At 38.6% G+C, this 18240-nt stretch overlaps 1 protein-coding gene and 1 pseudogene across 1 annotated transcript; one reads left to right on the top strand and one right to left on the bottom strand.

The window, feature by feature from the left end:
- Positions 1 to 934: 934 nt before the first annotated feature.
- On the bottom strand, positions 935 to 2731 carry LOC143846457 (uncharacterized). Its single transcript, XM_077354892.1, has 2 exons — positions 2238 to 2731; positions 935 to 1463 (listed from the first exon to the last, which is right to left on the bottom strand). The coding sequence occupies exons 1-2, from the start codon at positions 2552 to 2554 to the stop codon at positions 1079 to 1081; spliced, it is 702 nt and encodes a 233-aa protein (XP_077211007.1). The 5' UTR covers positions 2555 to 2731; the 3' UTR covers positions 935 to 1078.
- Positions 2732 to 15916: 13185 nt separating this feature from the next.
- LOC143847387 (heat shock 70 kDa protein 8 pseudogene) lies at positions 15917 to 17719 on the top strand (annotated as a pseudogene).
- The last annotated feature ends 521 nt before the right edge of the window (positions 17720 to 18240 follow it).

Here is an 18240-nt window from a genome sequence, read left to right as displayed (position 1 = left end):
TTTAAGATTTTGTTAAGGGATTTGCTAGCATCAATCGTGGAAGGCATTTCGCGGATGGTCTGTTGCATCTGACAGCAGCCACCTCGTGAATGAAGACAAAATCTGCTGAAAACTGAGCCTCTGTGGCTGCTGTCAGATGCAACAGACCATCTGCGAAATGCCTTCTGCGATGGACGCTAGCAAATCCCTTTTGTTAATCATAAAATGGATGTCATGACTATCAGGATTCAACTCCTTTGGTGTTTTTATTCACAGAAAAAGATGTCTTGGAACTTACTGATAGGATGACCTTTTTGTTTTCCTTTACGGTGAATTCCGAGTCCAATCTGGTTTAGCAAAATTGCACATAATCCAAGACATACTAAGTAGTTTCAGATGTATCTCACATATCTGTTAGAGGCTGAAGCAGAGTATGATATCCTTGAGGCAGAACCCTCTCCCAATTGTCTCAAACCTGGTACAATGCTGCTCCTTTTTTTTTCAAAAATACCCTGTTGTGGGGGGCTCCATTGCCCGTAGGGGTGCAATTCATATCAATTTTTGGGAATTCGAGTTGAGCTTTAACCATAAAATTAAAGAGGAAGGATTTCTACTAATATGATATACTCTAACATGAACCCCCCCCCCCTCAAGCATAGGGTGGATTAGAAATCGACTTAAATTTGATTACAATAAGAAATGTAATGCAACATAATGGGTTGGATTCGGGTTGATTCCAATTCATTTTTTAGCAAAAGCTCAACCAGTACCTACCCAAGTTACTGTCCTGTCTGGATGTATCAAGTAAGCATTCTTCCCTCGCATAGTTTTTTAAGATAGTTGCCATTATAGATATATATTATGGATCATGTTCTTGAGTTGATGACGATGCTTCTTCATGAATGTACTTGTCTTTGTTAAGCAAGAAAGCATTAAAAAAGGTAGAGCTATAGAATAAAGAAAACTTCTATATTCATTTAAAGATGGTAAAATTGATATGACTTGGGATTGGTATAAAGAAAAAGAACTTTTGATTTTGAAGCTATCTTCTTCTCTGGGGGATTATATTAAAAACAAATTTTGAAAAAATAAAAATAAATCAAAACAAGTATCCGTAACCCAAGGCCAACCCGAAACTAGCAATGCTCAAACACATTGCCAAAGCCCACCATTTTGAACCCTTATCTTCATCATCATTTTTCTTCTCCTCTGATTGTTTCTCTTTACGCAAAGAAGAAATTTCAAGCTGTGATCGCAATTGCGAAATCTCAATCTCTAACAGTTTCAACCAATGACGATGAGCAAATAACCGATATGATTCTTGAAAGAAGAGGGCTGTCAGTTGATTCTTCTCAGAGCTTACAGTCAACACCTTCTTTTCTGCTTCCCTTGCTCGCGTCTGAGAGAGTTGCAGAGCTTTCAGTAGACCCAACTTTTCATTAGTAAAATCTCGAACATATCCGTCTTCCGTTGGATAATTGTTTCTGCAAATGTTCATTAGCAAATAAAATTCACATTGATTCTAACATATTTTCGCATTAGGGCTGCTTTGGATGCCATCAAAATCAGTTCATATTTACAAATAATAATAAAAATAGTTTAATTTAATCTTACTTTCAAACTGGACTATCAAACCAATACGCCAAATGCTCTCTAGAGCTGATGGAACGCGTTAGGCTAGGATAGGCCCTTCAAGCCTGTCCCATACCTCGCTAGGTCCCAACTAGTCCAGTACCTAGGGAGGTCCCCACTCAGGACCTAACCAATATGCCAAAGGCTAGGGAGGTCCCCACTCAGGACCTAACCAATATGCCAAAGGCTCCAGAGAACTAATGAAATGCGTTAGGCTAGACCCTTTAAACCTACCCCATACCAAGCCGAGTCCCACCTAGTCCCGTACCCAAGGCAGGCCCCCACTCAAGACCAACATGGACATTAAAGCCTCTTTGGGACCCATTAATTATATCATTTCTAAAACTATTTTAGCCATTATTTGCACACCAAAAAAAATCGTATTAAACTGCAAAATCATTTGTATATAAAGAATATATGCAACATCCAAAGAGGCCCTTAGGCCCCTGTTCGTTTTGGAATTTGAGAATTTATTTGAGTCCAAGACTGATTATTTGGCTCAAAATAAACACAATCTTGAGTCCAACAATCAGTTTATGAATCAAAAATCATTTCTCAAAGTCCAAAAAGAACATGGGCTTAATCTCGAAGATCAAAATCAAAATTTCATCAGAACATGAACTTACATGGGTGGGGATGGTTTCATGGAAGGAGAAGTTTTTAGAACTGTCTGAATTTCTCCTGAAAAAACCTTGAGAGGTGGAGGGAGGTCACAATTCTGCAGAAGCTCAAAGCCTGATCTTTGAGAGAGCATAAAACCCATCATTATATGTTTCTCTCCTCCCACAACACAACTGCAATTCCCAAAATCAACATCTCTACAATCAAGTTTCCAAGAAAAACAACCCTTTTTACATCCCCCAACCCTCTCTTCTGAAAATCTTTTAGAATTGGAACCCAACTCCCATTTTTGTGATGGAATGGTTTTTGTTAATGGGTTCATGTGTATAAATATCTGCAATTAAATAAATGGGAAATGAAAGGGTTTCTGATTTAATTAATTTGTGGGTATGGATGAAAGATGAAGAAAGAGAGGGGTTGGAGAGGTGGATGAATGCTGCAAGAAACTGCTTTTCATTTCTTTTTCCTTATTCGTTTTTTGGGTCTTTACGGAAACGGTTGCTCGCGTGCGTGACATTCAAACCGAGTTATTATATTATATTCCCCCTCTTTCTTTCTCATTGATATCGCCACCCCGTATCATTATCATTTAATTATACAAACTTTTCTTAATTACTATTATCACCAACTAGGTTTTAATTTTTTTTCTTTACCAAATTTACCTTTAAAATTAGATAAAGTTACTTTTAATTAGATAAGTAGAAATAGCAACACACAAATCCCTAAAATCACTCCCCTCTCAACGTTGTGATCTTGATGAAAAATCTGTTTAGTTTGTCATTCATTTTCTTTCCATAGGAATTTGTTTAGAAAATTTTTTCGTGGAAAATTTATTGGGATATTTTCAATGATGGATTTTTTACACCTGTACATTGCATGGGTGGGGCCCATCATTTTAAAATACATTTTGATAGGGTGAGGCCCATCATTTTACACCCATGCATTGCATAGGTGGGGCCCACAATTTTACAGCGCATGTTTTGATATGATAAGGTCCAAAATTTAAACATTTTTGTTAGGGTGGGACCCACCATCTCTACCCAAGTCCATGCATTGGCTTTGGGCCCACCATTTTACTTCCTGTTTTGATGTAGTGGGTCCTAAGATCAACGCCCAATTCCATAAAAGGGTGGGGCCAACCTTCTTATCTTTATCTCCCATGTTTATCTTCAAGTGCTTATTTAAGCACTAGTGGTTGTTATTCGTAATCATCCTCAAATTAATAGAAAATCACATAATTTTACACATGATCTCTATTGAAGTCCATGAATAGGCTTGGACCACCATTTTACACCTCAAGTTTTGATGGGTGGGGTCCACTATCTGCCAAAACTCATGGATATGGCAGGGCCCACATTTACACCAAATATACCGAGAGAGGGAGAGAGAGAGAGAGATTTACTCATGTACCAAAAATAGGGGAGATTAGATAGAGAGTCTTCAAACTTTATAAATAAGTACGGGTAAAATTGGTAATGAAAAATTTATATGTTATTTAAGGCATTGCACCAGCCGTATTGGTGATTAAGAAAACTTTATGGGGAATCTTGTAGATAAGTTTTGATATAGGGGGATTTTTAGTAGTTTTCCTTAATTATAATTACCGTTTAAGGGAAAAGGAAGAAATAATTACGTGTGATTTGCTAGGCAATTCCGCAGTAAGCCATTCGGAGGCTGACTTTTGCATGAGTGAACTTTTCAGTAGATTTTGTCTTACTCATTTAATTCATCTGAGGTGTCTGTTATCTCATGCAATAGTTAGCAGCGAAATAGTTCTCCACCAAATTTCCTAACAAATTCCTAATTACATTTTGAGAAGAATTTATAGAAGGCCGGTAGTTCCAACTCTTTTAGCCTAGGTAGAGCCCAATACCGTCCAAAAGAACATTTTGACCTCTACTTCTCTATCACTTATTTCTTTTGTCTTTTCATCTTCAACTCATTTGTTGCACAGACGACCACCGCTGCAACTTGGAAGACCAAGAAGAAGAAGAAAAAAGGAAAAGAAGAGGAAGAGGAAGAGGAAAAAAGATGAATCAGTGCTAGAAGAATGAGAAGCATCTAGAAAAAGAAGAAGAATTAATGCAATGCAATGGTATGGATCAACCACATTCATCATGAACTTCAAGAATTGTAGTGGCAGTCCCCGCCAAATAAAGCTTACCCATCCAAAAAATAAAAGAACTCTTAAGAATTGCATCTAGAAGGAGAAAAAAGGATATAGGATTTTGAACAATGGACATGAGAAATTTGGGTGTTAATTGATAGATTTGCTAATGAGATTGGTCAAATCGCATGAAGACGCATATAAATTCCCAACTTAGGACACAATTTGCATATCTTGATTATGTTAAAAATGCTAATTGTGGGCTTGCATCAGATAATGCAAGCATCATTGGTTTTAGGGCTGAATTACAACCATGAATCAAGATTTTGATTAATTGATGTTCTTCTTCTATGAGAAATATCCATTTTGACCTTGACTTGGTCTACAAAGAGACTTTCCCTCTCCATTACTTTTGGCAAGACCCCAATAGGGCTGTCCGTAAATAAGCCAAAAGGCCCGAAACACCTCAAAAAAAAACCAATGAATTCCTTCCCTGCAATTTGATATTGGCACCCCTTTCCGATTGCTACTACATCGCTCCATCTCATTTCAAGCAAGAGGAATAAGACCTACAACTGGTAGAGCATCTTCTTCGACTACTTGAGTAAAGATTCAAAGAAGGATTTCCACACTTTAAAGGTTGTTAGTTTGGTTTCTAGTTTGTAGAGGAATGCTAAACTCAATGGCACCCTTGCAAAAATCAAATGAAAGGGCGCCTCCATTGGTTGCACATCATCATAGTGCATTTAAAGTTCTTTATAAATTCACTATGGTGACATGCAACCAACGGGGCGCCCTTGCAAGGGGCACCCTCATCTGGTTTTTGCAAGGGCGCCCTTGACTTTATCATTTCTGCTGTTTGTAAATTATATCCTGTTACATTGCATTTTTAAAGTTGTAAATCACATGGACGCTGTTTCTTTTTAACATTGAGCCTTAGTATCATTAGGTCCATTTAGACGTACATATTATAGATGTTGGGGTTCCACGCTAAAGCAGATCATCCCACATCGAGAAAAAAACGAGTGGATGTGGATGGGTTATAACTTATAAGGGAATGGACACCCTTGCACTAATGGCTAGCTTTGAGGGTGAGTTCTACACGGTTAAATTCCTTACAAGTGGTATCAGAGCTCAGGGCGTGGAAACCCCGGTTTGTCTCTGAAGGTGGAAATGTCACTTGGAAAAGATCTCGGAAACCCCCGTGTAGTATCTAGTGGTTCCCACGTTGCCGCCGCTTGGAGGTGTGAGATTGTCCACATTGCTTTCGTGTGGACAGGGAGATGGTTAGGGTTCCACACAAAAGCAAATCATCCCTCATCGGAAAAAAGAAAATGGGTGGATCGATGTGGATGGGTTATATGGGAATGGGCACCTTCCCTCTAATGGGCTTTTGAGGGTGAGTTCTCCCCGGTTAAATTCCCTACGGCTCTGTTCACTTCTTTTCCCTCGTGCTGTTTTCCCTGACAAGACCTAGACAAGACAGAATTTCTGTGTTCACTTCTTTTCCAGGGAAAACTATTATCAGATGTGGAATTTCTTATTTATAGGCTAAAAATGATGTGAAAATTGACTTTTTTCATGTTGCTGGAGATTTGCTTTCTGACTAAATATATCGGAAAGAGGCTTTCCATGGAAAACGAAGCCTTTTCCTCTTCATTCCTTTCCCTTCTGCCATGTCACCTGGAAAGGAAAGGAGGGAAAAGAAGTGAACAGAGCCTACGTCGAAGTGGAAGTGAAAGGAAAGGAAAATAGATTCCCATTTTTTACTTCTCTTTTTCTCTTGATTTTGTGAATAGTAAATGCCAACGAAATAATGCTAGGAAAAAGGAAAATTTTCCCTCTCACTTTGATTTTTCTAATTTTTGGTGTCACCAAACGGATACTTGTGGGCAGGGAATGTGACTTTGGTTCAAAAAAAGTGTAAAATAGTTGGCCCCACCCTAAAGCATGGGTTTGGGTGGAGATGGTGACCCCACCCCATTAAAATGAGGCGTAAAATTGTGGCCCCATCCTATCAATTCAAAACATGAGGCGTAAAATGGAGGGCCCCCCACCCATACTGTGCACAAGCCGCAAGGTATAAAAGATAACATGAAAAAAAAATCCAATCTAGTAGGTTTGCAATTTTCCTTGAAAACAAAGAAAATTTTAGATTTTAGAAAACAATTTTCATAGAAAATGAGTTATAAAATGCTGAAAATCTTATTTTTTATTAAAAAATCCAAATAAAAATTTTCCATTAATATTTTTAATAAATTTCCCATGAAAAAAAATTCTACTAGAATTTTTCTATGAAAAGAAAAGCTAATGACAACTAACCGTTTAGCATATATTACACAAGGAGTGCTAAACTAAAGGGCGCCCCCATTGGACCATTGTCAGTCTCTCACCAAAGTGTATTTATAATAGCAAGGAAACATATACAAGTCGGACTAATAAAAGCCCATTGATGATGTGGATATAATGGGGCACCTTTGTGGTTGATTTTTGCAAGTGCACCCTTCAATTTAGCATTGCACTCTTACAAAAGATATAGTGGTGATAGCTTTGGAGTCCATGAGGAAGGCCCTCTAATAGTCGAGGGATCAATGATCCATAAGAACAAGTGGGCCAACTCCATTCAAGGAATTTTTCATTTTTTTGTGTGTGGATTCGATCTGAGATCCATTGTGATCTTGATATTTTGATCTAATTCAAATCTAACGGACCAAAATAAATGCATGGTGTAACTGAGCTCCATGCAACGTGTCCAATGAGCCAGACCCTTCTGGAATGACCAACCAGCCTCGACCCTTTTTCCCATTTCTCGGATTATCTACTACTTTCTCCACTCTCTCTTTTCTCAAACCAAATCTAAGTTCTCTATCTCCAGCAAGTTAAGATTACTCTGTAAGTGGCTTTTTCTTTCCCCATTTCTATGTGCGTTTGATTTCTTACACATAGTTTTTACTGTTTAATTGCTCATTATGGCTATTCCGCTTCGTTCAAAAACAAATGTTACGCAAAGTCTCATGGGTTCATCGTAATTTTACCCATTGTCTGGCAATTTATGTTACTTTCACTCCTCACCTATGCTTTATTTAATATTTAAAGAAGTAGGTAGCTCTTGATTGGACCTTTATTTAATGCCTTTATTTATGGTTTCACTTTTTTAAGTTAAGCATACGTTATATCTTAGTCTCTTAATCTTCCGTACAGTTGAATTACTCCTGAGAAGAGCCTTCAGGTGTGGGTAGCTTGTGTTGTGGGGTTATCCACGTGGGCCCCACACCCACTCACATAACAAAGAGGGAGAATAAAAAGGTTGTGAGGTGTGTGTGACGAGAGAGAGAGAGAGAGAGAGAGAGAGAGAGAGAGAGGAGACAAAAAAAAGGCTTTTTTGTGGGGTCAAATTTTGTTCTGGGGCTAAAAACCTAGAGGAGTTTGGAATCCGAATTATTAGAGATTGAGGTCTTGGAAAAAGGGAAATGAATAAGAGGTAAGAAGAAGCCAAAATCTAGGGTTTTAAAGATATTCTTGAAGAAACAGATCTCTTATGCTCGGATTTTAGAGGTGAAAAAGAGTTCTCTTGCAACTGGGTTTTGAAATAAATCTATATTTACTCCAAGATTTCGTTCATATTCTTCCATTCCTGTTGTAAGTCTCAAGTTTTGTGAAACTTTAGAAGAAAGATAGCGCCTCAAGTTTTGGGAAAACTTTAGAAGAGAGATATTGTATCCCTATTATCCTTTTATTAGATTTATCTTGAGGTTATCTCATGATTTTTCCCTTCACATTGAAGGGTTTTCCATGTTAAATCTTACGTTCTTGTGTGTGCTTGGTGGTTTGTTGTTGTGTGCTTTGTGTTTTTTTTTTTTTTTCTTAGCTAGTTTCTTGATTCACAAATAGAAGGGGAAAAGTTTATATATTGCCGTTTGTCCATGTTTCCCCAACAACTAGTATCAGAGCTATTGGTTTTTTTTTTTTGTTCTCTTGTGTATCAAAGATGGAGGCAAGTATCTCATCAAGGATGATTAGCTTAAACGAAAGAAATTGGTTAATTTGGAAAGCCATGATGGAAGACTTGCTCTATTCAAGAGACCTATATTTGTCGATTGAAGGGATAGAGAAGAAGCCAAAATTCCTAACCATTGATGATTGGAAGAAGTTAGATCGAAAAGCTATTGCTTGCATCCGACAATGGTTGGATGATGTTGTATTCCGCCATGTAGCAACAGAAACCAATGCAAGTTCCCTATGGAAGAAGTTGCATGACCTATACGAGAGAAAGACGACTGTCAACCAAGCGCTCTTGACTAGAAAACTCATAAACCTGAAGTTCAAGGAGAATTGGTCAAATTGGGTGATTGACTCAGGATCATCCTTCCATGCCATCTCACATAGAGATTTCTTTACCACGTATAGGTCGGGAGACTTTGGATCGGTAAGGATGGGAAATGATGGAGTATCAAAGATTGTTGGCATTGGTGATGTTTGTATTACCACCATTGTTGGTTGCAAGTTAGGACTCAAAGATGTGAGGCATGTTCCTGACCTTAGATTGAATCTTATCTCAATAGGAAAGCTTGATGATGAAGGATACATTTCAGAGTTTGGCAATGAATTATGGAAGTAAAAAAAGGGCTGTCTTGTTGTGGCAAGAGGCAAGAAGTGTTGCTCTCTTTACAAGACAGAAGGCCAGTTATCTAAGGGTGAGATAATTGTCCTTGAAGAATCTCAATCAAATCCGTGGCATCGGCGACTCAGTCACATGAGTGAGAAAAGTTTGGAGATTTTGCTAAAGAAGAATTTCTCTCTAAATCTCAAAGGTGCATCATTTACCTCTTGTGATCATTATTTAGTTGAAAAACATCATAGAGTTTCTTTTTCGCGTTCTAAAAATAGCCAAAATAATAAAACTCTCAATTTTGTTTATTCTTATGTATGTGGCCTTATCACCGTAAAGATTCTTGGTGGTGCATTGTATTTTGTTTCTTTTATTGATGAAGCATTCATGAAATTTTGGTGTTTTGCCATGGAGAGAAAAAGCGAAGTGTTCAAAGTCATTCAAAGATTTTATGTCAGAGTTGACAGGCGGACCTTAAAGGTCTTGAAATGCCTCTGCACGAATAATGGTAGAGTACACCTTAAGAAGATTCAAGGATTATTCTGAAGCATGGCATCAAGCATGAGAAGACCATCCCTTTCACGTCGCAACATAATGCAAGAAAGGATGAACCACACCATTGTAGAAAGGATTCGAAGCATGCTTTCATCGGCTAGGCTACTAAAGAAGTTTTGGGGTGAAGCTATGAGCACCAAATGCTACCTAATAAATAGATCTTCAACTCCATTGGAAAGAAAGGTGCCTTAAAGAGTGTGGACCAGCAAAGATCCTGCTCACATTTAAGAGTGTTCGGATGCAAGACCTTTATGCTCGTACCTAAGGAGCATTGAAGCAAGCTCGCTGACAAAGCAACCCAATGTGTATTTCTGGGTTATGGTGGTGATGAATTCGGATACAAATTATGGGGATCCCAAGGCCAAGAAGTTGCATAGAAGCCGTGATATGGTTTTCCTCGAAGGCCAAACACTTTCACACTTCGACAAGGAAAAAGTATCAAAGAGGCTTGTGTATGACCTGTTATAAGCTCAAGCCCCCTTATACACAAATGAAGATGATGGAAATCAAGCTTGGGGTGGTGAGGCCCCTCAAATAGACGAAGGCGATGTGCATGAGGATGTGCACGGTGATATTGAGTAGGTGTGTAGCCTTCTCAAGAAGAACCATTTGTGTTTAGAAGATAAAAAAGAGAACGAATGGCCTCGACAAGAGATCCATCATCTAAATATGTCACTCGTGAAAGGTGAACGTGAAAAGCTTTTATGACATATGAGCATAAAGAGCCATGGCAGAAGGCTATACAAGAATAGCTTATTTCCTTAAGAACAAGACCTTTGAGTTGGTTGAATTGCTAAATGCTTGAAGTTCTAAAGAACAAGTAGGTATTCAGAGTGAAGAATGAAGGTGACCAGAAGAATAAAATGTACAAATCAAGGCTAGTTATGAAAGGATTCAGACAGAAAAAAGGGCATAAACCTTGATGAAATCTTTTCTCCCGTGGTGAAGATGTCCTCAATTCACACTTTGGGGCGTGACAGAAAGAAGTTCTATTCATTTATGGTGGATCATGAGTACAAAAGAACAGTTGGAGATCACTGTGTATCAGAAAGTTTCTTGTTGATAATTTCATTATTGTCTTATTGTATGCTGATGATATGATCATTCTTGGTCAAGATGCTAACCTAATTGAAAGGTTAAAGACAGAGTTAAACCAGGTGTTTGACATGAAGGACCTAGGGCTTGTAAAAAAGATGTTGGGCATGACAGTCGAGCATGATAGGCGGAATAAGAAACTATGGCTATCACTGGAGAAGTTCATTGAAAAAGTATTTGAAAGGTTCAACTTGAAGAATGCCAAGCCCATGAGTACACAATGCACGTGCATCCAATCAGAATGGTGACCGAAATCCCCAGATCGATGATCGGCCTATCGGAGACCTCCAGATCAAATGATCAAACGGCTGAGATCGACGATCGGGTCAAGGTTATTGCTTACAAATATTATCAGAAGGCCGATCATCCAAAGGTCATTAGGAGATAAAAGTGTCTCTTAAAACGACGCCTGCCATTAATCTCGAACAAATTAAGTGTTTCCAGTATGACAATCCAAGGTGTTTCCAGTGTGAAAACCCAAAGTGTTTACCCAAAGTGTTTCTAGTGTGAAAATCTTAAGTGTTAAGTATGACTGGGATGTGAAAGTAGGAAAACCTTTTTTTTTGTTTGTAGGCTTCCGGAAGCCCACCTAAAGTATAACTAAGACTTGTGTATGTGAAAGTTAGAGATTTTTTGTTTGACTTTGGGCTCGTGTGTGAAAGCTGAAAAAGGTTTCTTTTTGTCTGTAGGCTACTTATTGCTAATGTAAAGAGGTTTCACATCTATAAAAGGACCGCATATCTCAATGAAGAGGCATTTTGATGGGGCCATCGTAGGGCTATATTTTAATTTTTAAGTATTTTAGGTGTCTTTTAAGTCCCTTAAGTTATAGTATGGGTAACATGGTCTTTTCTCATCAAAATCACTTAAGTTCTATGAGTTATGAGTGTTTTAAAGAGGCCCACATGTATTCTGGTATTTTTAAGCTAGGAGAGAGTTTTGAAGTCATTAGAGGGTATTTTGGTTTAAAAAGTATTAGGTTTATTTAAGTCTTAGTGGGTATTTTGGTGTAAAAAGTATTAGGTTTTTTTTTTGGGTTTTAGAACTTTCTAGTTCTCTTCTTTCTTCTTATATATTGTAAGCCTTAGGGCAATTTTCTATTATTCTCTGTCAACTGTCATGATGATGGAATGAATGAATGAAAAAGATTGCTCTTTGATAGTTTGCAAAATTGTGGGTGTGATGCCTTGATCTTTCCAAAGCTTCTTTGGTGAGATATCTCAAGGAAGAGGCATTCCCTTTTGAGTTATAATTTCCTTGTTGGAAAAGTTTTCTCTTACTTTATCTATTTTGTTTTGAATCAAAGAACCGCAAGCTTTCATGGTGTAGCTTCTCTATCTTCTTCAGTTTCTTCAATCTTATTCTATGCAAGACAGTAAGAGTATCCTCCATGAAGCAACCCCTTCTCTGCTTCAACATCGTGCCACCATCACTTCACTAAACCAGCAAGTTTTTTGGTTTGTCCGTTGATTATTCTTACTTACTTTTCTTTGCCTTGTCCTCTCCCTCTCACTTCAATTCACTTTTAACCTTAGCTTCCGCCTCGCACCCTATGTTTTCATCAGTACACCATTAGCTGGTCAATTTAAGCTGAGCACGGAGTTGTCTCCAACTAGAAATGAAGAGAAGAAAGAAATGGAGAAGATCCCCTATGCATCAGTTGTGGAAGTATAATGTATGTTATGGTTTGTACAATGCCCAACATAGCATATGTGACTGGTGCAGTAAGCTGATATTTGGCAAATCTAGGAAACCGACATTGAGAAGTTGTAAAGTGGACCTTAAGGTATCTAATAGGCACTTTGAAATCGTGCTTATATTTTAGAAATGAATCAACCAGGGTGGAAGGCTATATGGATGCGGATATGGCAGGAGATATAAACAAGAAGATGTCTACATCAAGCTCCATGTTTACTTTTACAAGGAGCAATCTCATGGCAATCAAAGCTCCAAAAATGTGTTGCACTTTCGACTACAAAGGCAGAGTACATTGCTGTTTAAAGAGATGTTGTGGCTAAAGTGTTCTCTTATAAAGTTGGGTTTGGAACAGATTGAATACATGGCTAGATGTGACGGTCAAAACACCATTGATCTGAGTAAGACTTCCACTTACCATTTTAAGACCAAGCACATTGATGTGTTGTACCATTGGATTTGAGATGTCTTAGAGAATGAGTTGATAGAGATCGACAAGATTCACCGAATGGGATCCGTCAGACATGATGACGAAGGCAGTGCCAAAGAAGATGGATGAGCTATGGAGAGCTTTGGCAAGCATGGGTGCAATGTAAGCATTCAGTTTAGAGATCCTCCTTCATGGGGTTAGAAGGCAAGATTGTTGTGGGGTCCATCCTCACGATATGGGCCGTACACTCACTCACATAAGTCTCCGAGTTGAGTAAAAAGGAAGAAAAAAAGGTCGTGAGGTGTCTATGACAAGTGAAAAAAAAAAAAAAGAGGGAGGAAGGAGCGAAGAGAAAAACAAGGGGTTTTTTTTGTGGTCATCTAGGTTTTGCTTTGAGACTAAAAATCTAAAGGAGTTTGGAACCCTAGCCATTGGAGATTGAAGTCTCTGTAAAAGCATGAGGAAGAAGAGAGAAGAAGCCAAAACCTAGGGTTTTGAAGTTGTTCTTGGAGAAGAAGAAGATCTCTCACGCTCGGGTTTTGAAGGTGGGAAAAAGTTCTCTTGCAAGGGGTTTGTAAGGTAAACCTGTATTTCCTTCAAGATTTCATTGTTATTCTTCCATTCTTGTTGTAAGCCTCAATTTTTGGGAATACTTGAAAAGAAAGATATTGTATCCCCCTTATCCTTTTAGTGATTTTTTCTCGGAGTTGTCTCATGTTTTTGTGTTCTTGTTTGTGCCCGGTGGATTGCTATTGTGTGTTTTGTGGTTTCTTTTTCTTGGCTAGTTTCTTGATTCACGGATAAAGGGGAAAAGTTTATTCGCGGTGGTCCGACAGTGTTTCCCCAACAGTTTGATGGATTTGTTTCCCAACAGTTTGATGGATGCATCTGTTGATAGTAAGGGTGTCAATTTTGGCTCGGGCTCGGAAGCTCGCTCGAGCTCGGCTCAAATCCTTAACGAGCCGAGCCGAGCCGGCTGGCCAGGCTCGTTAAGCTTAACGAGCCGAGCCTGAGTTAGGCCAGGCTCGGCTCGTTAACGCTCGTTAAGAATTTAATATATTTAAATATATATATTATATATTAATATATACACTAAAAGGGTTGTCTAGGGAGTGAAAGGGGGAGGCAAAATATGTCACTTCTTTTTTGGAACCCCATTTGTTACTTGGACCACCCCCCGTAGTGTAAAAAGAGTAGTAAAAGAACATTAGATAGGGCTGTCCAGGGAAGATGAGGGGTGTGAAATTAATATAATTTGAGCTCGATAAGGCTCGCGAGCCTGGCCGAGCCTGACCGAGTCGAGCCGAGCCTGGTTCGAGCCCGAGCCGAGCTTTTGAGCTTAACGAGCCGAGCCGAGCCTGGCCAAGCTCGGCTCGGCTCGGCTCGTTTACACCCCTAGTTGATAGAATCAATTTGTGGCAGAGAAACTGTATCTAATGGTTGAAATTTGAATAGATGTTTTCCTGATAATGTAGGTTTAGCTTGCTACCTCTATATTGGTTGACCATCTGCCTGATTTATAAAGGAGAACCAAAAGTAGGGTTCCCTGAAATTCTGTAAGTGGTTCAAGGTCAGGCATCCTAGAATGAATATTTTGATTGGAATTCATTAGCTTTTTTCGAGTGTTCGTATATGATGATGTTCTATAAATTAGCAGTTGAAGATTTCAATCCTACTTGAAAATATTCAAGATCTCCGATGATATGAGACAAAGATGATGATTTGTACTAATCTTGATTGATTACGATCAACCCTAATAGTGCTTATATAGAGCACTTAAAGGATAAACAAGAAGAGACGAAGATAACAATAAAAAGAGATTACCTAATCTAATCAAGTTATGTAATCTAACCTAACTACCCAATCTACCAAAATCAATCTTATGGTCAGATCTTACAAGATCTTATCTGATTCTAATAGTGGTTTCATTGAAACTAATAGGCTAATGACAAAAGTTGATGATGGTAGAATTAATCTGTTAGGAAGCCATCCTTGAAAAAAGAAACAGCTGTAAAACTATGCAAAGTGTGTTGTAAAACTATACAAAGTGACACTTCACTCTTACACCTGCAAAACAGTGGGTATATATTGGAGTAAGAGCCATTAAGCACTGTTAGAGGGAAGTTGGTTAAAGGGTAGTGCCCTTTGGTGTATCATTTAGAGGTGACGAAAAGACGAAGAATTCTGTTTATAAGCCTCATTTTCCTCTTTCAATGTCTGCTGCTTTAGGCATAGACACCATAGTGTTTTCCATCCTTTTCTCCCCAAAGCTTGTGTTCCATGGACTTCAGGAGCATTGTTTTGATAGTATTGCTTCTCATTGTCTGTTCATCCTTGGGTATGATTTATATGGTTGTGTTAAGGCTTCATGCATATAGTTTAGTTGAGTCACACGCTTGAGCCTTTTCAATAGGTATTTACCTCTCATTAGTGTATTTTGATCTATTGCCAGTTTATAGATACTGACCACCTGTAGTGAGACTAGTGTTTATGCTATGGATTCAGAATGAGATCAAGTTAATCGTTGTAAGCCAATAAATTGAATACTTCACTTAATACTACACTTTTGAATTGGGATCTAGAAATTATGGCCTTTTCTTGCTTTTTGATAGGACTAAGGAGAAACCAGTAAAAAACACTAATGATCAAACACCCGAGTGTCATCAGAACTAGATCAAAAGGGGAGTGTGAGTTGCAATTAAAGCATTTGAGTGCCAAACAAAAATTGACTAACATATGAACAATACGAACTTGTTTACACCAAAAAATGGCATGCCACTTATCGTTATGAGAAGCCACACATCATTGACTATGAGGAGCCCTCTGTCACGAGAAGTTGAGGTGGTTAGACTTATGGAGGTTGAAGGTGGTTGAGCAACATAGGCTCAGGAAAATCAATTGCCACGTGTCATTATGCAAAAGGATCAATGTGTTAATGGAATTCAAAGGTAATTATTGGAGAACACATTCTCAAATGCTATTGGCCCATGAACCAAGAGTTTCCTTGTATCTCTGTATCCCTTTAATAACTTGATAATGCATTTGGGCTTATGAAATATTTGCTTTTCCTTGTCTCAGTTATATATGCTGTTCTTTTAACATGGTCAGTATTTTTTATTTTGTTTTTAATGATAACATGTACATATAATTATCAAGCAATTTTCGTTGACTAATAGCGTTTAATCCTACAGGAATGGCTGAACTTATCTACGCTGTTGCATCTGATAGTGAAACTACTGGTGTTGGCAAACAATTGCCCGCTCTCGGAATTGATATTGGCACTTCACAATGCAGTGTTGCACTGTGGAACGGCTCATGTGTAGAACTGCTTAAAAATGCCAGAAACCAAAAGTTTATGTGCTCTTACGTCACTTTCAAAGATGAAGTCCCATCAGGAGTAAGTGAAATGGTTCACAACGAGCTAGAAATATTCTCGGGACGTGCAATCTTCAACTTGAAAAGCTTAATTGGGCGAATGGATACAGACCCAGTAGTGCATTCTAGCAAGATGCTCCCATTTATGGTACAGTCTCTGGGTATTGGTGTCCGCCCATTTATCACGGCTTTAGTGAACAATGTTTGGAGATCCACCACACCCGAAGAAGTCCTCGCAGTCTTTCTCGTAGAACTAAGAGCCATGGCTGAGGTTCGACTTAAGCAAGCTATACATAACATCGTTCTAACGATTCCAGTCTCGTTTAGTCGATTCCAACAAACGAGAATTGAGCGAGTTTGTGCCATGGCTGGGCTACATGTCCTTAGACTAATGCCTGAACCAACGGCCGTGGCACTTCTATATGCTCAACAGCAACAACAGACCATACATGAGAATATGGGTAGCGGATTAGAGAAAGTCGTTCTTATTTTTAACATGGGTGGAGGGTATTGTGATGTTGCTATTACTGCTACAGCTGGAGGAGTTTCACAAATCAAAGCATTATCAGGTAGTGCGATAGGGGGAGAGGATTTACTCCAAAATGTCATGCATTATATGATACCGAATTTGGACAGCATTTCTTCTTGCCATGGAATAAGCGAGATCAAATTGATGGGCTTGTTGAGGATTGTAGCCCAAGATGCAATTCACAACCTCTCCTCCCAAACTACTTCTTCCATAAATGTTGATTTGGGAGATGGGTCTAAAATGTCTAGACCCTTGACCCAAGAAAAATTCGAGGAGATAAATAGTAAGGTGTTTGATAAATGCGAGTTGGTGATAACGGACTGTTTGTATGATGCGAAAATAGTTGCTGAAGACTTAAATGATGTCATACTTGTTGGCGGATGTTTTAACATTCCGAAGGTAAGAAACTTGGTTTTGGGGCTGTGTAAAAGGGAGAATTCTTATGAGGGGATGAACCCTTTAGAAGCTGCGGTATGTGGGGCCGCATTGGAAGGGGATGTGGCGTCAGGAATTACGGATCCTTTGGGGAGTTTGGACTTGCTAACCATTCAAACCACTCCTTTTAGCCTTGGCGTTAGAGCGGATGGCGGTTTTAAACCGATTATACATAGGAACACAACTATTCCTGCGAGAAAAGACATGGTTTTCACAACTGCACATGATAACCAGACAGAGGCACTGATTGTTGTATATGAAGGTGAAGGGCAACAGGTGGAGGAGAGCCATCTATTAGGCGGTTTTAAGATTATGGGGATTCCACCAGCGCCAAAAGGGTCTCCAGAGATTAGTGTATGCATGGACATTGATGCGTCGAATGTGCTGAGAGCGTTGGCGGGCGTTGTTTCGTCTGGGACCCAACTTCATGTGGGTTCATTTATTGAAGTAAGAATGCCAACTGTGGATGACAGCCATGGCTGGTGCACTCAAGCTCTGCTTAAGATGTATGGATCAACTCTGGACTTGGCTACTGTACCAAAGAAGATATAACCATCTGGTAAACTTATATATCCATTTTGCTTACATAGTTTTGCTTTTTTTTCATGAGTGACAAAGTGTAATTAAACAAAAAATTTCTAGAACAGATTGTAACAATTACTCCATCTGTAATGATCATGTTTTTTATTCATCTCGTTTCCCATTGAAGAATATGTTGGAAGTAAAAATGATTAAATAACACAAACTCTAACAGCTTAAGCTTTTGGAGTAATTGGTTGTTTCACAGAATATGTAATAAATCTGCATTACAAATACTCTCACTGGAATCAAGCTCAGAGTAACTCTGTTTTCTATCACCTTTAGCCATTGATTTCTAGTATACATGTTATGTTTGATATTCGATGTTAAATTTTGTAATGAGTTCTTTAGCGGCAGGTTGGAACCTCTTCATTAATATGCACTTTGTTAAATGAAGGTCTGATGTACATTGGATAATGGATATACATAGAAGAATTATCTGATGTGCTTGATGTATCTGTATTTACTGACTGTTGTGCTTGATGTAGCTGTAATTACTGATGACTGATCAAGGTTTGCCATAGGTTTGTAATACTTTTCACATTTTAATAAACCGGTAGGGGTCCCGTGAAACCCTAACTCAACTCAACTAAGCCTTT

This window comes from Tasmannia lanceolata, unplaced genomic scaffold (genome assembly GCF_043159265.1).
Source record: "Tasmannia lanceolata isolate RefF3 unplaced genomic scaffold, GAP_Taslan_0.1 ptg000015l, whole genome shotgun sequence".
Classification (NCBI taxonomy): domain Eukaryota; kingdom Viridiplantae; phylum Streptophyta; class Magnoliopsida; order Canellales; family Winteraceae; genus Tasmannia; species Tasmannia lanceolata.
Note: the sequence above shows the minus strand (reverse complement) of the source record. Positions and strands in the feature narration are given on the sequence as shown.